Here is a 22,654-nt window from a genome sequence, read left to right as displayed (position 1 = left end):
AGAGGACATGAAGAGTATTGACTTTATGTTATTATGCAAATTAAATGACGTAACAGAAGTGAAGTGCTTAGGCCAATGTACAAATGCAATAAATGTTAGATGGCCTTGATAATCTGTGAATCAACTCCTGGAAGTCCAATTTGCTTTCCAGTTTATCTTGAAGGCAAATATGAACTAGCTGTAAAGATGGATGGAAAGGAGGCTATAGTCTGTGGAAATGGAGTTAGAAAAAAATTCATTTTCTAAAAAAAATTATTGAAGAACTTATTCCTGCACCAGCCAGAAATTTCAAACTACAAAAGCTCATATTAACTGTGGCTTGGCTCTTATATCACCCAGATGGCAGCTCTGGTCATGTTCCTGCTTTGCATCATCACTGAAAATACAGGTGCCTCTCGGTATCTCATAATCCACAGATGCTCAAGGCCCTCTACAGAACAGTAGTATTTGTATAGAACACATACACACCCTCCTTTACCTTATCATCTTTGGATTATTCAAAATAGCCAATATAACACTTATACTATGCAAATTGTAGTTACCTATGCAACCAATCTAGGCCAACCTCATGGTAGAAATTAGCTACAAAGTAACATTTGTTTGCCCTAATCTCTTCAGTCATAGCTGGCTGCATCCCTTGTACAGTGCTGATGGATGGGTAACTGGGTGTTTTTCTGGGTATTCAGTGCAAACTGATCAAGAGAATACTAATGATTTCACCTGGATAATGGGAATGGAGGCTGGAATGTCCGTTAATTTGGTAAGGGAGCCAGAGAAGTGAAAGAAAATTGATTCTCAGACAGTAAATTAAGATATCAGTGAATAAGGATGGGGGGGGGGGCTTCTGGAAAATGACTGGGGTTGAAGATAACGGTCTGAGCAAATAGCACAGAGAATATTTGAGGCTTTGGGAATGGCGATCATGGAACACAATGAAGCTGTCTTTCATTTCCTTCCGATAAAGAGTTATGAGCTCATCACAAAATATCTACTTTGCTTTCAATAGATGCAACTGATTGATGTCCTATTTAATTCATGGATTTTTATTTTCAGTAAACAACATTAAACTTGTAACACGAAACTAATACCAGAGTCGCTCACTGATAACATCATATTTTTAAAAGTTGTGTCTGACAACTAGAGAAATTAAAAAGAATATTTTACAAAATGTATAATTTATATTTTTATAAATACTTTAAGGACAAAAGTAGATCATTGTGTGGTGACATCAAAGGGTTGTACAAATTGTATTCTGCAGCACATTTGGTGATCTTCATCTACTAGACACATATGTACACATGTATCTCTTGTATTTTCATAATTATGACCAGAGGATGCATTTTAAGCAGGTCTTCAGTAACTTTAAGCTCTCATAAAATTTGCAGCTTCTGCCTTTCCTCCTCTAAATTGCACTAAAAGCACATTTGAAAGTCATCAGAGGTTGTAATTAGGTGGCTTGAGCCTCAGTGTACTGTGTAAGCATGAGAGAATCCCTACTGGATTATGAAGGAATAAGCCTCAGCAGCCTTTAGGATACAAATGATGGTCTGAGAGGCCCAGTCATCTCTGCACTTGGAGTTTTTGGTTCAGCTTCTTTCGATTAGAAAGGAGTCAGTTTGTCTATGATGGAGAAAGTTCATGACACCAATCCCACTTAATTAACAGACATTCCACTGCTGTAGATACTGCACATTTCCTACCACTAAGTAGAAAATTAGTCTCTGAACTTCATGTTCAAGAGTTTCATGTTGCCTTTCATCTTAGACTTGGGAGTGCAGAGTTGACCTATCCCAAAAAGAGCTCAGTAGAGATCCCTCAAGTCAACGTCAGTATATGGTGATACATATATGTACATGGTCAAGGTGAGCTTAGATTTCACTGTGTCATCCATTTCTGTGACATTTATTGGGATTGAACTGGTGCACAGAAAATGAGTGTAACATGACACATTCTACAAATTAAATCTCCTGTCTGACTTAAATTTATACAAATTTACACTTGCAATAAACAGCACAGGAAAGCAAGACATCCTTAAGCCATATCCTGCGCTTACCTCAATTCCAAGTTTACATTTGGAACACCTTTCATTAAAAAAGACAAATATAAATGACCTCATGTGATCACAGAAACATACATAGGACACTTCTTCATTATGTTTCTTATATTCAGGTGATGCTGGGTCATGCAGCAGCAACAGTTTGCCTCCATCTATGTGCTTCCTGGAACACTGGTTACATTTCCCCTCTGCTGGTCTTCAGCTCCAGCTCCTGGAGGAAGGCCTCATTGTTCTGAGGGCAGTTGGAGTGACAGGTGCAGGTTCCAATGACCATGACTGGTTTCTTGATGGTTTGCCCTGGGGAGCACTGAAACTCCACCTGGATGGTTTTGGTATTGTGGGGGGTGCAGCACCGACCATCGCTGCAGACCCCACAGAACCTGGGCTTATAGGTATGCAGGCTAGTGCAATTCTTGAACTGCAGATGGATGGCCTTCAGGGACTTCTTGGTGCGGAGACACTTTTTACCTTTCTAAGAAAGAAAAAAAAAGATGACTGAGTGGCAATCCTGCAGTTCTCCTGAAGGACCACTTTAGCAGTCATCCCGCCTACCTAGCGTCCTTTGCTCTTTCATCTTTTTAAGTAAATCATTAACTTTAGTTGGACAATCTTGTCAGCTAAAATCAGTGTTTCCCTAGAGTACCTAGGAACTTGTAATAATATTTAACCAATAATAACACCAATCCAATAATTCTGGACAATCCTTTGCCTTTTGGACAATTCTTATTTTTCTCTTACACTCATGTTCTTTTCTGCATAGAATTTGAACATAATGCTAAATATGCAGAATCCCCCTTTTTCTTTGAGGCTGTGAACATGAGGGAGAAAGAATCTTTCTCATTTAAAGCCATTATTTTATTTAGCTAAATGCATCCTTTGGTGTTACTGAGAGAGGGACTAAATGTGGCATTATTAAAGTCTATTGATGTTTAAAACACTTTCTAGGCATCAATTCATTTAACTTCAACAACATTCATTCACAAAAGGAGTAACTGTTAATACAAGACACAACCACCCTAATTTGATTTGAAAAACAGAGTCTCAAAGGACTGAAATGATCAGAAAATTACAAGCACTGGAATTTGTTTGATGCAAAGCCAGTTCCTTCTAATACATTATGACCTTGGAAATTCTAGGACAGTGAAATTTAAGATTCTTTCTATGAAACTGAATTGGGTGGAGAGTTTATTCAATATCCTACCAGTTCAGATAATAAAGAAATCATCCAAGTTTCATTAAATAAGCAAACAAATGACTTTTATTTCCTTCTTCACTTTAAATTTGCCACAATTTTCCACTGCACACTTTCCTGGGTGAGGCTCATGGTATGTGGGGTGATGATTAGGAATCCCTTCGTGTCAGCAGCTCTCAGACCCTCGTGCACATCAGCATCACTCCAGTGGTTTGTTAGAACACAACTGTTCTTCCTACAACCAGAGTTAGCACATCTGATAATAGGCCCATGAATCTGTAGATGCTACTGTTTACCTGGGGAACTACACGATAGGAAACCTCAGAAACAAGAATCTGGTTCTACAATCCAAACACATTTCTAGAACCTGTGTAAAACACGTACACCATATAAACAACTTAAGTACAGGATTTCCTAATATGACATTAGGTGTTAAGTTAAAAGAAACCTGATTGTGCAAAGGAATGATATGAAAGACCAAATTCTAGAGGTGTTGTGTAAAAAGGCCTTCTTTAACAAAGAAGTAACCATGTTCATGATTATATTGCAGGGCCTAGTTCTCCTTTTCTTGTAGCTAATGTTTAGGATATATTCTTTTCTATGGCCATTAAAAGCCAGAGGGAGCAACTTTGCTGCAGAGTGTGTGTGTGTGTGTGTGTGTGTGTGCAGGTAAATGTGTGACTGCTTGTGTGGGTGAACATTCATTGTGAAGTTACACATCTGTCTCCTAAGTGTCAGGAGGTGCATTTCTAGGGTATAGTTTTGGAGAAAAGGTGTTTCTAAGTGTTCTTTCAAAATTTGCAGAAGGAACATAAAGTTAAGATAATTATGTCTCTAAAATCCTATAGGTGGGCAGCCACATAGCCAATGAAATCACAACGGCTCCTGTTTTAGTGGTAGGGAAAAATTTTAAGTGTTTGATGGCTAACATTAACAGAATATTTGATCTATGTCCCACATTTTGCAAATTCATTTTGTTTAATCCTTATGACAACCTCAAGATAGGTGTTTTCTCCCCCTTCCTCCCTATGTCCTCCGTCCCTCCCTTCCTTCCTTCTTTCCTTACTTTTTTTCTTCTTTCTTTTCTTTTTTTTTTTGTGGCAAGGTCTTTCTATGTAGTCCTGCCTTTCCTGGAACTCTCTCTATATATCAGGCTGGCCTCAAGCTCACAGAGATCTGCCTGCCTCTGCCTTCTGGGTGCTGGGATTAAAGGTGTGTGCCACTATACCTGCAAGAGATATTTTCAATGGTCACACTCTCTGGGGGAAAAATTGGCAATAATTTGCCCAATATCACACAGCTAGCTAGATCATGTTGAGAGGATTTAAAGCTAGGCTGAAGAGGTCTAGTGTTGCCCCCTTAAACATTATACGATACTGCTTCAGAGCAGAGATACACAGAGCTTGAGTTTCTAAGGGCTGTTCTATTTTGGCCTCAGGCTGCTTTGTGGATCTATGTAATAGTGAAATATGATATTACATTTATCTGATCCAGTTCTGTAACAAGACCTGTTATGTCATCAGGAACCAATTAGGGCTCTTGATCTGCACACCTTATACTCAGAATCAACATACCGTGTTGACGTAATTCTAAGCCCCTCCTCTCCCGCCCCCCCCAAAGAAAAAGAAAAAGGAAAGAAATATGCTGTTTCATTTGGCTCGGGTTGCCTTACTCTGGCAAAGGTACTATTTCTACCAGGCTTTTAAAAATATTGTTGATAACTCCCAGACACCCATTCAGGCACGTACTGACAGCCATTTATTGTGTGCACAGTATGTTCCAGGGCGCACAGTAGGATCTGGTGACTTCAATGGGAACAAAGCAGACATAGCCTCTATTCTGCTCCTTCCTATAGCTTGTACCTGATTTATTTAAAAAACTAACCTCGTTAAAGTCAGCATTTGGCAACCGAAGAGCTATTTTGTTTTTCCCTCCATGGTTGGGATGGGATTTACTTGGGCATCCTCATTTGGATGAAGGACTAGAACTGTGTGCTCTTCCCCATTTGTTTGTAGAACTTCTGTGAGTTGCTTGGGAGAGGCATTTATGTAGATTTAAAAAGAAAGACAGAAAGTACAGTTTTGATGCAGGATGCCCCCTGCCCCTTGTCTACAGCAGATCTGTCACTAGTGTGACAGTGACTCTGAAGGCTTCAAGGAGACCTGTAACCGATGCAAAAGTGGCAGGCCTCATCTAGACTCTTACCTTATCTGTCGGTTGCTTGGGCTCCTGTTCACAAGGCCGAACCACACAGAGGCGGGTCTGCTTTACCATCTCACACTGGCGATTCCTGTTGGTGACCCGGGTGGACAAGCCCATCCCACAGCTCTTGGAACATGCGCTCCACTCTGTGGTCTGCTCGATGCAGTTGACACTGGAGTCAGAGGCTTCGACGCCTACGGTGGCTTCTGGTCTGTAGGCTACCGAAGGCACAAATACAGTTATGTGAGCAAAATGCGGGCATCAGTAAGTGCTGCCCTCCCACCCCAGACAACATTAGACAGCGGATTTTAATTCTGTAGCTAACATATACCAGTTCATGCAGAGCACAGAACTAGGTTTATTTGTAAACCCCTAACAAGCAGGGACGGCACAATGCAGGACTTGAAGAAATCTTTATTCACTTGACCCTAAGATGCTTAGGACAACTTGCCATAGAAACTTAGTAATTATATGAACATAGGACCATATCTCATCATAAGCTGAATGTTTTCAACATGTGATTTGCTACACAGGAAGGCCATGCTGACAATTTTTTGTGTATATATTCAGGTGTGTGTGTGTGTGTGTGTGTGTGTGTGTGTGTGTGTGTGTCTGTCTGTCTGTCTGTCTGTCTGTCTGTCTTTCTCTCTCTCTCTGTGTGGCCATGTGTTTGAAGGTATACATGTATGTGTATGTATACACATGTGTACAGAGGCCATAGGTTTACTTCAAATGTTGTTCCTCAGGAACTCATTCACTGAAATCTTGGGCTAATTGATTAGGTTAGTCTACCTGGCCAGTGAACTCAAGTAACCCACAGATCTCTGCCTCCTCAGTATTAGGATTATAGATAGGGTAGTTATATTAAGGGTCCTGGGGATCCAAGGAAGGTCCTCACACCTGCACTGCAATCACTTTACTAATTAAGCCATTTCCTCAACGTTACATTTTAATTTTGGTGAGTAGGTAGAGACAGCCAAATTAAAAAAAAAACAAAAAAACCAACAGAAAAGAAGTTTTTACTAAGGGCCAATCAGGAGAGACAGTTAAAGAATACCCACCCAATAAGGTAAAAATTAAACAAAAATGACTGATTCCATTGGGTCCCTTTAAAAGAGAAGCTGTGTGAATATTTCTGTAATCTTAGCTCAGGCTTAAATAAATGATGCATTTGATCTCCGTGGGGGCAATCTGAAATTCACAAGAGAATGGCCAGAAGCAAGCCGGCTTCCCATCCAAAACTCAGAGCCATGCCTATCTTGTGACCGTGTTTCCCCTTACGCCCCTGTGTCTGCTGAGTTCCTCACCTGGAAGGGCCAGGCCTCCCAGTGTCCCCTGTTCATTTGGGCCACAGGTCCACTTTTCACAGCACTCTCCAGGCACTGCAACTTTCCTTGGAGCTGGGCAGTCAGGACCTGGCAGTAGTACATCCAGCTGGCAGCGGGGCACACAGCCAATCTGCCCATCTCTGCAGGTGCAGTGATATTGACAGTTTGGTTCAAACTTCTCTCCACTGCGGTAAATGACCCCATCGAACACACAGTTGTCCCCCTCTAGAACTGGAATATTCAGGAAGGAAGGCAGAGAGAGAGAGAGAGAGAGAGAGAGAGAGAGAGAGAGAGAGAGAGAAAGAAAGTGAGGGGAAAAAGAGAAAAGAGGCACAGTTAAACTGGATTGCCTGGACATGGTCAGAAGTTGTTCCTTTTCTATTTCAGATGACTGGCTTATACATATCAAGGAGAAATGCACCTTGGTAGATGCTTCCAGAACAGGAGGAGGCACCAATCCCACCTGGTCCTTTTTTCTTCACCTAGTTCTGATGATAAGCAAAGAGGTGGACTCTGGACACTGCCAATATACATGGTCTGGCTAACTGATGGCTTCTAACACATCTCTACTTCCTTGTCAGACCTCCTACTCCGAAACAATTTCATTTCTAAGACAGAACGAAGGCAAGAACCAATGGTAATGTCACACTCTGGAGACCCTATCTCCGAAGACAACATCACTTCTCCAGAACCGGCTTTGATTCGCCTTCGGCAGTGGTTTAGGATTTAAAACCCAATGGCTTCACTGGTCAGATTGAGAAGGGCATTAAGAGTTCATGGCATCGAAGCACAGGAAGTCATCATTAGCTTGGAGGGGGAAAAAAAAAAGGGAAGACTCACTTCAAACTCGTACTGAAGGGAGGAGGTAGGGCTGACTGACCCTGATTACAGCCGTGGACCTCGTGGGAAATTGATCTCCCACTGATTAATTTTCATGAGCCTGTGTTGGCTCATTGCCTGCGTTTTATTTTACTGCAGCCCAGATAGGAGCGACATAGTCCTCCCAGGAGAGAGGAATTGCTTTGGCTCAAGGAGGACAACTACAGGTGTGCAAACAAATGTGCAGGACGGCAGTTGGGGGAGGGGAACTGGAGACCTGTGAGTAAGCCCATACTTCCATCACCCTAAGTGTTCCCCTGGAAATGGCCAAATGCAATGATTTCCCTAGCCCTTACACTCTGCTTTCGTCCCCTCTCTAGTGATGTACCTGCGCTGAGCATGTTTCCTTTCAGTCTGATGCCTGCTCCGCAGCAAGCTCTCCTTACACGTCACTTACTGTACTGTACTATTGCTACAAATGTTTTCGCTTAGTTCTCTCCGGGGAAAGGGAAGACGAGGGCAAAAGGAGGGAACAGTTTCACCACCGACAGCAGGCGGGGCAGACAGCATTACCCATGCATATGCCAGTCTGGTTGCTGGGGTCTGCGCTGCGGTCACAGTAGAGGCCGCTGCTCTGGTCGCAGGGCTTCAGCTCCGAGCAGCTCTCTCCGCGCTGGCGGGCGCACACCAGACAGCAGGAGCAGCCGTCCAGCACCGAGCGCACCCCGGGGGCGCAGGTCGGCGGTGTAGTAGGGCACTGGAGCGGGCACGAGGATGGGCAGCGCTGACTTGCAGACGCCTAGAAAGACAGGCAAGACAAGAAAAGGAACGCTGGTTATCAGAGACCAACTAAGGCAGAGCGAGCCCGAGACGGATTGGGGGCAGTCCAGGAAGACCAGGGGCATCTTAAGCGTGCGCCACTTACTTGATTTATGAGATGGAAGAGCAGGAAGCCTAGGCAGAGGCATGGCTTTTGCAGGAAGGTGCTCGTGGTCTGCATGCTCCGCATGCTAAGGCTGTCACGGGCTGGAAATGGGGACTGTCCCTTCACTCAGGTCAAGCTGAGCAGCGAGCGCCACCCGTGCAAGGTTTTATAGCGCGCTCCCGGGACACGCACAAGCCGGTTGGCTGCGCTCGGAGGGGTGGGGGGAGTCAGCTGGGTGGAGAAGTGGAAGGAGCTCCTTTGTTGCCATGGTGATGGGCCCCAAAGCTGCTCTCCTTAGGGCGTGGCGCCCGGTCTGCATGTGCCTGTGTGTGGCGACTGGCTTTTCCCAGAGCACCGGGAAGGGCAGGGTGGAGCCCTGAGGCCAAGACCCAGAGCCAGCTCCAGCTCGTGGGAAGGAAACGCCCTCTTCCTCTGAGTAGTTGTTTCACCTTCCCCTAGGAGGAAGACACCGCTACTCCCTCCGCCCTCGCTGTTCGAGAACCAGGGCTACAAAGGAGGAGCTCCTGACCGGGATGCCTGACGTTTGGGGCCATATGAGCAGGGCAGGGATTGGCCAGAGGCCCAGAAGTTTAGTCATAAGGGAAGCACATGCAAGTTTGTCACAGTTTATTAGGGCACTCTTTGAAACGTGTTGACCGGGGTGGGGATGAAGAAAGGACACACACACACACACACACACACACACACACACACACACACACACACACCACACGTTCCGTCAGAGTAGGGGATACTATTGGCCAAATGGTCAAATTCTTCTGATTGTAATCATTCCAAGATTTGCAAAGGCTTTTAGACCCAAGTTCCATATGCTTGGTAGAAATAAACACAAAACAATGAAATAAAAATAAAAAGAGGAGGGGAACGTTTTGTGGCAAAGGAAAAGTCTTGAAACACCTGCCGTATCACACCAAATATAAAACCACTTCAAACAGTCCAAGGTCCTTATGAAAGCCTTACTGGGTTGCACACAGTGCCCCATGAATTGAGAAGGTTTCTGCTAGACTTAACTGAACAATAGCTCTCCAACCTTGTATTCATTGCAAAAAGGAAAGAAAAAGTGGTCTGCTGTGATATGCTTGCTGTCTCTAGTGATAAAGAAAGAGCTGGTTTCACTCCATCAAAGGTGACCCAGTGTGACTGATTTAAAACAGGTTTTTCCCCTGTACATCAACATTGCCCCCAAGAAAACTATGCCTAGCCCAGTTGAGGATAACTACTTCAGAAAGACACTTTGTGAGAAAAATTATGTAGTCCTGTGATGGAACTCTAGACTTTACAAAGAAACAAATTGCCCCTACATTATTGACCTTCCATAGCAGGGAGGCCAGTGGCAGCTTGTCTAGTGAAGCTGGGCTGTTTCTACAATGCTCCAAGATGGCAAAGTCACTTCCACCATCTTTATGGTGTACATATATTCCTACAACAGCAGCAATTCTGCTTTCTTTGAGAAGCACTCAGCGTTTACACAGAGGTGGGAGAGCTAATTCGCCCATCCCATTGGGGGCATTCATGTACTTGTCAGGTTAATGGGCTTCATGCATCACCTGGCTTGGGGATGGCTCCAGCTGGCTGCACGCCAGAGACCATTAAGCTGTATGCTTTCCCAAAGTACAGATTCTTCGGCCTGACACTTGCCCCTCTTCTTGGTGATTCTTGGTATGCTGAATGTGTGATGAAATGGAGGCCAGCTTTGGGAAAAGCAAGTAGGAGCAGATCTAGTGGGGAGGCAAGAGTGTTGGCCATGCTCCCTAAGTATGGGTAGACTAAGAGGGGATGAGGACAAGTGGGCAGCACCACGGTGAGCTGACTCTAGGAAAGGGTGCACAGGGGAAGAAGGTGGAAATGGCAGTCACTGCTGCTAGGACTCCTGCTGGTGAATGAGAGAAACCAAACCTGAATGAGTTTTGCCTGAAGGAGGATTTTATTAGAAGGATGCTGTGATGTTTCCATAGTAACTGAACGGGATTAGTGCAACTTGGTCTCAGGGTCTTGAAAGCTGTCAAGACTAAGTCTCTTTAACAGTCCTCACAGCTTCTCTGTGTTGTGACAACATAAGCCAGTTCCTTCCCTCCAAAACAGTGGTTCTCAACCTTTCTAACGCTGTGACCCTTTAATATAGTTCCTCATGTTGTGCTGACCCCCAGCCATAAAATTATTTTTGCCACTACTTCATAACTGTAATTTAGCTACTGTTATGGACTGTAATGTAAATATCTAATATGTGACTCCTCTGGGGTCATGGCACACAGGTTGAGAAACACTCACATAAAGAGAGGCCTGATCCTTCCAAGTCTTTGATGTTTATGGCCACATCCCTTTTCCCTGGACTCAATTTAGGGAAACTGAGGAAAAAGGATCCAGGAATCTATATGGGCTCATCTGAGAAGGTGAGGTGTGATGGGAAGGTGAGGTGTGATGGGAAGGTGAGGTATGTTGTTAGTTAACATGCATGACTGGCAGAGAAAGCAGAGACAGTTTCTTGGGAGAAGGGGTCTGTTCTTTAGGAAGAGAGTGAACTTGACAAGCGAAACGTTACACCTCTGTTCTATGATCTGCTAAGCAGGTTGGAATGAAGACCCTCAAATCGAAATAACTATACACTGAAGACAAGACCATCTGGCAGTACCCAAGGGACATCAGGCTTTGTGTTGCCCTTGGAGCCAGCCAGGTATGGCTTGCTGGTCTCTTACATCACTTTATAATTTAGATGCCATGAGAACTGAGGTCGTTGGGAAGGGAGTCCTTATTGGAAAGTCTTGCTGATTTACTGGGTTAGGCAGCCAGGCCACGTGGTATGGGGTTAAAAGCTTCAACATTGGTTATCTTTTTCCTCCTTCTCTCTTCACTTTCCCTCCTTCCATATTTGATACCAGAGGTTCTTGTCTGCATTTTCTGCATCTAATGCAACCTCATTACTTAACAGTCAATATTCCTACCCAGAATGCACTTGGAGAACCTTCCTTACTTTTGTATGTGAGGTGCTTTCTCATGATTATAAAAAGTTTTTGACTATTCTGACAAGTGTAAGATGGTACCTCAGAGTCATTTGATTTGCATTTCCCTGATGACTAAGGATATTGAGCAATTCCTTAAATGTCTTTCAGCCATTTGAGATTCTTTTGTTGAGAATTTTCTGTTTAGCTCTGTAGCCCATTTTCTAATTGGATTGTTTGGAATTTTGATGTCTAGTTTCTTGAGTTCTTTATATATTTTGGAGATTAGCCCTCTGTCAGTCAAGCTGGAACAGGGACAGAGTGGGAGAGCAATGAAAAGGATATCTTGATAAAGGGAAACATCACGGGGATAAGGAGAAATCTGGTTCTAGGGGAGTTCCCAGGAATCCACAAGAATGACCCCAGCTTAGATTACTAGCAAAAGTGAAAATGGTGCTTGCGTTGGCCTAACCCAGCAATCAGATTGGTGACTACCCTAATTGTCATCCTAGAGCCTTCATCTAGTAACTGATGGAAGCACATACAGAGATCCACAGTCAAGCACCAGGCTGAGCCCCAGGAGTCCAGGCGTGAAGATGGTGAAGAGGGATTCTATGAGTAAGGGGCATCAAAATCATGATGGGGGAAACCTACAGAGACAACCAAACCAAGCTAGTGGGAACTCATGAACTTTAGAACAACAGCTGTGGAGCCTCCATGGGACTGGACTAGGCCCTCTGCATAAGGGAGACAGTTGTGTAGCTTGGTCTGTTTAAGGGGCCCCTGGCAGTGGGATCAGGATCTATCCCTGGTGCATAAGCTGGCTTTTTGGAGCCCATTACCTATGGGAGGACACCTTGCAGAGCCTTGATACAGGGGCAGGGGAGGGGCTTGGACCTACCTCAACTGAATGTACCAGGCTTTGCTGACTCCCCATGGGAGGCCTTACTTTTATGGAGGAGGGGATGGGGGATGGGTTAGGCAGGGAAGGCTGGGAGGGGGAAAGAAGGAGGGATGAGAGGGGGATCTGTGGTTAGTATGTTAAAATGAATTTAAAAAATATCTTAATAAAGAAAAAAAAGTTTTAGAGAACACTGGAGCTTACTTCTACAGTAGACAACTAAACCAAGGGTCTCCTTATTTAGAAATGGAAACAATGAAAAGCAGTTATCGATGTTACCATCTTTGGGACAACACTTAGTGTCCTCTCTTCCTCAGCCTTGTGTTTTCTGTAAATCAACAGACACTCATGGTATTTTTAAGTCAGTCAGTCTTTATCCAAGCCCCACGTGCTTAACTAGCATAATGGGCCTCATAGATCACCTTCACTGTGTAAGAGATAGGTATCAGCTGAAGACTCCCAAGACCAAGTTCTCAGCCATCTCTCCAGCCTGAGGTATTTAATTTTAATTGGACATGTTAATTAGGTGAGCCAATGGGGGCTTTTGATTACTAGACTTCAATACTGTGGTGGTATTGTGTTCCCCAAAATATTGTGCACCCTAATAAACTTATCTGGGGTCAGAGAACAGAACAGCCACTAGATATAGAGGCTAGAAAATCGTGGCACACATGCCTTTAATCCTATCACTTGGGAGGCAGAGATCCATCCAGATCTCTGTGAGTTTAAAGCCACACTGGAAACAGCCAGGCATGGTGACTCATGCCTTTAAATCCCAGGAAGTGATGGCAGAAAGCAGAAAGGTATATAAGGTGTGAAAACCAGGAACTAGGCTGGTTAAGCTTTTAGGCTTTTGAGATTCAGCTGAGATCCATTTGGATGAGGCCTCAGAAGCTTCCAGTCTGAGGAAACAGGATCAGCTGAGGAACTGACAAGGTGAGGTGGCTGTGGCTTGTTCTGCTTCTCTGATCTTCCAGCATTCACCCCAATACCTGGCTCAGGTTTGTTTTTATTAATAAGACATGTTAAGATTCGTGCTACTCAATACTTTGATAGCTGGACCTTGGTAGTCATCCTCAGGAGAAAAACATGTCCAAATAAAGGAATAGACCTTGGTGGCTAGCTTTAGGAATGTAATCTAACAGTTTTTAGCAAGGCAGAGGGAATGGAAGAGAAAGGCAAGGCCTGCCAGAGCCATATACTCAAGTGGGCTAATATTCCTTCACTTGGCTCCTTCATAATTGTCATATTCTTTTTTGAATTTCCTTTATATGTTCCTTTTCTGGGGCTTCAGGGGATTGTTAGCTCACAGAATAATTCCCATCTTATTTGATGCAGGCCAGCTGCAGCTGATGTCCAGTTATATGGATCATGTCAATGCTTTTCAGACAGATCCCCTATTTCTTGCTTTTCCAGGAACATGACAGGACATTTAAAAACATGGTTATGAGAAATAAAACATTGAATTTACAATGTTCATGGTGTGCAGAGATGGCTCAGGGGTTAGTGTTCGGTATGTAAACACAATGACCTGAGTTCAGATATCCAGCACCCACATTAAAAACTAGGAGTTGTGGTGAGCTTCTATAAGCCCAGCACCAGGCAGATAGAAACGAGTAGATCCCAGGGTCTCACTGGCCAGCCAGTCTAGCCCAATCAATGAGCTCCAGGTTCAGTGAGACCCTGTCCCAAAAACACAAGGTGAAAAGTGATAGAAGAAAACACCTAACTCTTGTTTCTGCCTGCACGCGCGAACGTACGTACATACACACACACACACACACACACACACAAACCTCTTACATTTAATCTTCCATTCTTTAACAGTATTTTTCTATTGCCTATACTGTAAAAAAAAAAAAGGTTGGATTTAATGAATTTCTTAAAGAAAAAAATGACTAGAGATTGAAAAAAGATTATGCAAGTGAAAATTTCTGGATGCGTGAAAAATAAGTTAGCTAAGGACTTCCTTTTAGGGAAATGGAACCAAATTTAGGTATTCAAATCTTGTTTTTAAAGTTTTCTTTACTGGAGAGGACTCTGTGTGTCTTATGTTCAGGCAATACTCACAGACAGCTCTTGGCTCTCCTTTTCAAGATAGGGTTTCCCTAGCTATCCTGGAACTCACTCTGTAGACCAGGCTGGCCCCGAACTCAGAGACCCACCTGCCTAAGCCTCCTGAGTGCTGGGATTAAAGGCAAGTGCCACCATCACCTGGCCAGAACTCTCCTCCTCCTCCTCCTCCTCCTCCTCCTTCTTCTTCTTCTTCTTCTTCTTCTTCTTCTTCTTCTTCTTCTTCTTCTTCTTCTTCTCTCTCGAGACAGGGTTTCTCTGTGTAGCTTTGCACCTTTCCTGGAACTCGCTTTGGAGACCAGGCTGGCCTCAAACTCAGAGATACGCCTGCCTCTGCCTCCCAAGTGCTGGAATTAAAGGCATGTGCCACCACCCAGCAGAACTCTCCTTCTTTATGGACAGTTGAAGTGGCTTTGGACTACTTGGCAGAGTGAAACCAGTCCTGCTTCTAAGACTAGAAACTGACACTGGAGACAAGGCACCCATGTATGGACTGCACATCAGGTCATCTGATACTCTGTCTACAGTGCTTCATATTGGTTGATAGGAAACTCAACTCATAAATGCTGGGGACAAAATGTATATCACAGAAGGGGGTCATAGTTAAATACAGGTTAAGTTCCAATTAAATTATTGTCCTCAGAATAAAAAGATGAAAATCACATTCTGTGTTTGAGAGAGGTTCTATTTATATTTGGAGCCTGAAAATACTTACATAATCTCTCCCACTTTAAAATTTCTGAATTTTCAGCAAGGAGATATATGAGCACAGAACTTTGGGGAAGTTGACAGTGTGAATGCCCACACTGTCCAATCCTTCATAGATAACTGCTTTATATTTCATGGTGTGAATCAAGGATAAATAAGATGCTTTGTTTCAAGGATTTTATAACTTAGTAGAAAAATGAAGTAAAAATAATGCCTGTGTGAGGCAGCATGTGACAGTTCTTATAAATAAACATAAGCAAAGTGGCATGGCAGTGTAGAGAAGAAAGAAATGTCTTTCCTGTGAGACTATGAGAATGGTGGAGGCTGGGAAGAGAATTCTGGGACAGGTAACTTACACACATTATCTTCCCACTAAATTGCTTTGGAGATCGAATGTCATAAAATTTGGTTAAGCCTGGAAAGGCGTGTTGGACACAAACAATGTGAACAAAGGTGTGATGAGGGAAATTCTGAACATGTTCAGGAGATGACAAGTGGTCGAATGTGTTGGGAGAAAATGGTGGTAGCCGCAGATAAGGCTGGAAAAGAGTCCACAGTCATCTCCTACTGTGGAGAGTTTGTGGTCTAAAAACGTACCTATATTCTGGGTACATGCAGGAAACTCTTCCTTCAGGGATTCGTGTTGCCTTGCAGCAGGAAGAGGTGAAAGGGGAATGGGAAAGAATTGCAGTTGATGTGTTCATGGAGCTCCTTGTCTAGGTTGAGACGCCAAAGCTTTCCAGCTTCAACGCCAGCGTGTCTATTGATGCCATTCTTGTTCTGGTCAACATTAACTTTCACTTCCTGTGACTACCCATTGAAACGTTCTTCAGTACTACTTACTCCCCAGTTTCCTCCCCTGTGTCTTTCAACAATATTCCCTAAGTTAGCTCATAGTATTGCTTCTTGCTTTTTCAAATTTCCGCATTTTGGAATAACCACCCCCACTTTTTTGTGAATGAGGATTTAATCTCTCTTACATCACAAAGTACAATTCTATGCTTCCTTTCTGCACCCATCAATTCGCCATTTTTAAACTCCAAGAAGAATTTCTGTTTAGATAAGTGCTGTTCATGTTATTTAATTATAATAATCTAAGTTATAGCCGATGGTGCATTACAATTATGATCACTGTTTTATGAAACTCTGTACTTCCTAAACTTATTATTTATTTTTTCACATCCCTTTTAAAATCATTGGCTAGGGTTATATAACAAAGGAAGATATTGATACAGTAATAAGAAGCCTTTTGACTAAAATTAAATTAAATTAAATTAAATTAAATTAAATTAAATTTAAAAAGTCCAGGCCCAGATGAATTCACAGAATTTCATCAGACTTCCAAAGACCTATAATTACTCCTTCTTAAAGGCTTCAAAAAATGGGAAGAAAAAGGAGCATTCCACACCCATTCTACGAAACTGATTTCACTCTAATATCCACGCCTGGAAAAGACAACAACAACAACACTACAGGCTGATATTCCTGACAGAGATGCAAAAATTCTCAACAAAATACTAGCTAAGCAAATACAAGCAAATATCAAGAACATCATCCACCATGATTAAGTTGGTTTTATATGGGAAAAGCAGGGTACAAAATCGACTTATAAAATCAGTAGCCTTTCTGGGCTTTACCAGCAAACACACTGAGAAAGAGATCATGGACACACTTACAATAGCATCAAGAAAACAAAAAAATATCTTGTAATAAACCTAAGTAAGGGCATGAGAGACCTCTGCAACAAAAATTTGGAATCTCTGAAGAAAGAAATCGAGAAACACAATAGAAAATGCAAAGACATCCCATGTTCATGGATTGGAAGAATTAGTATTGTGAAAATGACCAACCTACCAAATATGACTTATGGATTCAATGGAATCCCAACCAAAAATGCCCACGGCATCCTTTATAGAAATAGAAAAAAGTCTAAAATTTGCACGGAGTGAAATATGACCCTGGACATCCAAAGCAATCCTAAGCAAAGAGAAGAATACTGGAGGGACTGCTATTCCAGACTTCAGTATCTACAATAATATGATTAATATTGCACACATACATGCACACACATATCTTAAAGGAAGTTAAGACACACTTAGTCTGACTATGTTTCCCGTATGAACCATAGACTAACAAAAACTCCAGTATGAGGCAGGAGAAACTTCCTTTTGAATTGTTGGTTGTGGTTGTCCAAGTGACTCCCAAAACAACATAGATTATTGATGTAGCCTTTGATTGCCTATCAGTTGTTGAGCATGGACCCCTGGGATTGCTGAAGGTATCACACATTTAGGACACAGGACTCAGGTGATTAGAGCTGGATCTGACCTGAAAGCCTCTTTCCTGCAGTGTATCTTCCATGGTTCTAGAAAATACCATTCTAGCTTCCAAGAGAGGGAAGCAATGAAAAAGTTCACCTCAGCTGCAACATGTAGGAGCCACAGCCATCACCAACATGGCAAGATTAGCATAAAGGTGCAAGAAGTGGTACTCACATTATAGGTGGTAACCAACAGCTGTCTAATTGGACTTAAAGCTCATTCAACAAGAGAAAAAGTTGGCAGCTTCCCAGGGTTAAGGAGGCTATAGACCTTTGAAAAGGATCTACTATTGCCTGTTAGCTATACCAGCACAGTCCTCTACTTCATTCTCAAACTTATCCTTATACCCACAGATAAGTGTGGCTGCTACCACTCATCAAAAAAGCCTCTTTCCACTGCAAATGGAAACCAACACATAAAACCACAACTGGACAAAACACAGAGATCTAATGGTTATTGGGGTGCCCAGGCTCAATGTATACACCTACAGCATAGTTCCTGCATCTGTGGCTCAGGAAACATTGAAGAAGAGGAGGAAAGAAAGATTCTAAAAGCCAGAATGCCAAGAAGTCAGTTGTAAAACAGTCTTTCCTAGAAGTGGTTGCATAAACCAGACCAAAAAAAAAAAAAAATCAATGGATATGTTACCATAGAAGGGGGATATTTTCCCAGGGTTCCATCCAGAGATAAAAAGCTACAGGCAACTAATAATTGCTGGGAGAAGGAGGATTAGCCTCTTCTAGGGATGAGCCCAATTATTGATTGTCTGATGCAGAATAGTCATCCCTGAAACTATATATACAAAATGAACAACTGGATTCAGTGGGTGAACTTATACATATTTGTGCATGCATGTGTGTATGCATATAATATATGTATGCAAAATAATAATCAAAGATTAAGAGGCTATCAACTTGAGAGTTAGGAAGCATGGGAGGGTTGGTGGGAGGGTCCCTGGGAGGGTTTAGTTGGAGGAAAGGGAGGGAAACGTGTTGCAATTCTATTTTCACTAAAAAAAAAATTTTTTTTAGGGCCAATCATAGCATTCCTCAAAAAATGGCCAACAACATTCAATGAACTGCTGCTTTTCCTTTCTCTCCACTTGGCTATGTTTTGCTTGGGGCCTGCAACCTGCTCCTCATGTGGTATTTTCCAGATATGCTGATTTCTGAGTTTTACTGAGGCTACCCTGCATCTGGGAGCTCCCAATTCTATAGTGATATTTTATTTATGCTTTAATAAATAAAGCTTACCTGGAGTTCAGAGGAAAAGACCAGCCATTGTAAGTAAACAAAGAAGTCAGGCAATGGTAGCACACACCTTTAATCCTATCACTTGGCAGGCAGGGATCTGTCTAGATCTCTGTGAGTTTGAGGCCACACTGGAAACAGAGCCAGGTGTGATGGCACACATCTTAAATTCAACACTAGTTAACCATGGAGGTATGGAGGTCTGTACAGACAGACAGGAAGTGACAGAGCTGGGCAGAAAGAAGAAGTGATGTAGCTGGACAGATAGAGCAAATCAGATGGCAGAACAGCAAGGCATATAGGCGTGGGTAGATAGGAAGTAGCTCGCATTTGAAAGCTGAGGTATGGGTGAGATGAGGTTAGCTTGTGGCTGTTCCTATTCCTCTGATTTCTCTCAGGCTTTAACCCCTATATCTGGCTCTGTGTTTTTTTTTTTTTTAATTTAATAAGGCCATTTAGAAATTCATCTACACATTACCACATTGACTTTCCTGTTCTGGGAACCCAGACACTACTTCTGAATTTATTTTCTTGTTTTGGTGGCGTGCTTCCTCTAGCAGAGTCTGCACCAAATGGGCATGCCAAGTAGATTTTTTTTCCCTTAGAGCACATAAACCTTAAAATATTCTGACTAATGTCTTTGGTGGATGCTATGCCTGGGCATATTTTTGGAATCTATGAACTCTCTGAATTTTGAAGTACATTTCTTTATTGCCTTCCATCTTTTAGTTTTGCTCCTTATCTTTTTACATGGTATGTTATCTTCTTCTCCCTAAGTTTTTAGAAACTTGTTTTCAACTAGACTTTTAAAATGTCCTTAAGCCATGATTTTCTTGGTTTATCACCTGTATATGTATGCATGTATCATCTATCTATCTGTGTCTATCATATATCTGTCTATACATATATGAATGCATCTGTTTATTTATCATCTATCTATCTATCTATCTATCTATCTATCTATCTATCTATCTATCCATCCATCCATCCATCCATCTATCCATCAACTATCTATCTATCTCTATCTATCTATCTATCTATCTATCTATCTATCTATCTATCTATCTATCTATCTGGTTTCATTTGGTATTCTCTGAGAATCTGGTTATACTTCCAGTTTAGAGATATTTATGTTCACTTTTTGTGAGGTGCTGGAGACAGAACTTTGGGCCTCACAGATAATAAGAGAAATAATATATTGCTGAGCTATATCCCAAGCACCCAATTTCCCATTTCTATTATCTTAAAAAAAAAACAACCCAAAACTTATGATCAAAGTATAAAAGGACTTTTCAGTCTAAAAAAATCTCTTAGTATTTTTTGGCTTGACTTTCTAGAAAGTCTACACCTTGACTTCATATACAAAACTCTCATTGAGTTTTAATTTAATTAATTAATTAATTGTTTTAAATCCATCCAGATGGTAGTTTCCCTTCCTTCCATTCCTCCCATTCTCCCACCCTACCCTATCTCTTCTCTCTCCCACATCCATTCCTCCTCCATTCCCCTCCAGAAAAGAGAGGACCTCCCAGAAATAGCCACTGAACATGGCATAGCAAGACAGGATAAGACTAGGCATAAACCCTCATATCAAGGCTGGGTGAGGCAACTCAGTAGGAGGAAAGAGGTCTCAAGAGCAGTTAAAAGAGTCAGAGGCACCATAATTCCCACTATTAGGGGTTCCTCAATAACGTCAAGCTAACAACCATAGCATATATGTAGAGGACATAGTCTAGACCCAGGTAAGCTTTGTGATTTCTGCTTCAATCTCTGTGGACCCCTGGGAGCCCTACTTAGTTGAAGTCTGTGGGCCATGTTCTCCTGGTAACCTTGACCCCTCTGGCATTTACAATTCTTCCTTCCCCTCTGCTGTGGGATTCCCCAGCTCCAAGGGAAGGGACTCAATGTAGAGCTTTAATTTGGGCTCTGTGGTGGTTTGAAAGAAAATGGCCCCCAAAGGGAGTGGCACTATTAGGAGCTACAGCCTTGTTGGAGGAAGTGTGTCACCATGTGTGTGTGGGTCTTTGAGGTCTCTTTTGCTCAAGCTTCTCTCAGTGTGACTGTCAGGAGACTTCCTGTTGCCTCTGAGTCAAGAAGTAGGACTCTCAGCTCCAGCACTACCTCTGCCTCTGTGCCACCTTGCTCCCCACCATAATGATAATGGACTGAACCTCTGAAACTGTAAGTGAGCTCCCTCAATTAAATGTTACTTTTCAGCAATGAAAACTCAAGATGGTCTCTCTGTAGTTGGAAAGTTTCTCTGGTCCCACCAGGCCTCTGCAGTCCCGTGGCCCACTTACAAAATAATCACTCAGAAGCTTATATTAATTAAAACTGCTAGGCTATTAGCTCTGGCTTATTACTGACTAGCTCTTACACTTAAATTAACCCATAATTCTAATTTATATTTAGCCACATGCCTTGGTACCTTTTCTCAGTTCTGTCTTGTCATCTTGCTTCCTCTGTGTCTGGATGGCAACTCCTTATTCAGCCTTTCTCTTCCCGAATTCTCCTTGTCTGCTTACCCCACCTATACTTCCTGCCTGGCTACTGGCCAATCAGTGTTCTATTTATCAACCAATCAGAGCAACACATATTCACAGCATACAGAACGACATTCCACAGCAGCTCTCTAATTGGCTAATGTTTGACTGTGGTTTTCTGCATCTCCTCCCATCAACTGCCCTTGGCAGCCTCTTTGATGATGATTGGGCTAGGCACAAATCTGTGAGTGGATATGTACATCGTTAGGAATCATTTTATTGATTTTTTTTCCTGTCATAGGTCTCTGGGCTATTCAAGTCTCTGATTCCTGGTCATCAAGGCATTGTCAGAAATGGGTTCCCTCTTGTGGTTGGGCCTCATGTTAGACCAGTCATTGCTTGCCCACTCCCACAAGTTCTGTGCCTCTATTGTCCCAGTACCTCTTGCAGATGGGATAGCTAATAGGTTGAATATTTTGTGGCTGGGTTGGTGTCTCAGTCCCACCTCTGGAAGCCTTTCCTGGTTACAGAGGATGGCCGGTTCAGCCTCCAAATCCTCCATCACTAGGAGTTCTTGCTTGGGTTGCTCTCAAAGAATCCCGAGAGTTTCTACTGCATTAGGTTTCCACATCGACCCCATCCCCCCAAATGCTCTGGGTAACTATTTCTGGAAGCAAGGTCTCAGGTGCTGGAATAGGTGTGCAACACCACGCCCAGTTTGGTGTGATTTTATACACATTAAAATTTACACATATTTTCCTGCTCAATTCCATGTCATCTCATAAGGGTTATGTAGTCATTACTGCACCATGACACAGCAGTCCTGCCACACCCCAAATGGTTCCCTACAACTTTTAGGCAGGCTCTCTGTCCACAACTGGACCCTGACTACCACTAATCTGTTATGTCACTTTATAGCTTTGCCTGTCTAGAATGTCACTGAAGCTTCAGATGCTTTGGGTAGCTGTTTTTTGTATGCCATACAGTCTTCATCTGGGAAAAAGAGAGGCTGCCAGTCTTTTCCACGTTGACTGATGTGGCTATTTTCTCTTGAATTTGGAGAAATCATTATTTATTATCTCCTATAATATGTTAATCATGTAATAGATTATGTAAAAGTTACTTTGATGGTCTTTCAAATGCTGAATCAGTCTGGTATTCAAAGAGAAATCTCATTTGGTCATATTTTTACTGTTTTGGATTCAATTTGCCAGTTTTGTTGAGAATTTTCATAACTATACTGATGAGAAGTATTGCTTTGTACTTTTCTTACTTCTATCTTAATTATTTGTCTAATTTTTATAGCAGAAAAATGCCAGCCTCAGAGACTGGACTGGGAAATGTCCTTCACTTTTATGTGTTATAGAAGAAATTTTAGAGTTGATATTGACTTTCTATGTAATGCTTTGGCAAAGCTTATTGATAAAGCTATTTGAACT

The 22,654-nt window shown here is 42.4% G+C and overlaps 1 protein-coding gene across 1 annotated transcript; it reads right to left on the bottom strand.

Moving 5' to 3' along the window:
- Positions 1-1,022: 1,022 nt before the first annotated feature.
- On the bottom strand, positions 1,023-8,947 carry Ccn3 (cellular communication network factor 3). Its single transcript, XM_036208251.1, has 5 exons — positions 8,523-8,947; positions 8,171-8,396; positions 6,758-7,009; positions 5,454-5,668; positions 1,023-2,528 (listed from the first exon to the last, which is right to left on the bottom strand). The coding sequence occupies exons 1-5, from the start codon at positions 8,604-8,606 to the stop codon at positions 2,232-2,234; spliced, it is 1,074 nt and encodes a 357-aa protein (XP_036064144.1). The 5' UTR covers positions 8,607-8,947; the 3' UTR covers positions 1,023-2,231.
- Between the last annotated feature and the right edge of the window lie 13,707 nt (positions 8,948-22,654).

This window comes from Onychomys torridus, chromosome 16, assembly GCF_903995425.1.
Source record: "Onychomys torridus chromosome 16, mOncTor1.1, whole genome shotgun sequence".
In the NCBI taxonomy this organism is placed as follows: Eukaryota; Metazoa; Chordata; class Mammalia; order Rodentia; family Cricetidae; genus Onychomys; species Onychomys torridus.
Note: the sequence above shows the minus strand (reverse complement) of the source record. Positions and strands in the feature narration are given on the sequence as shown.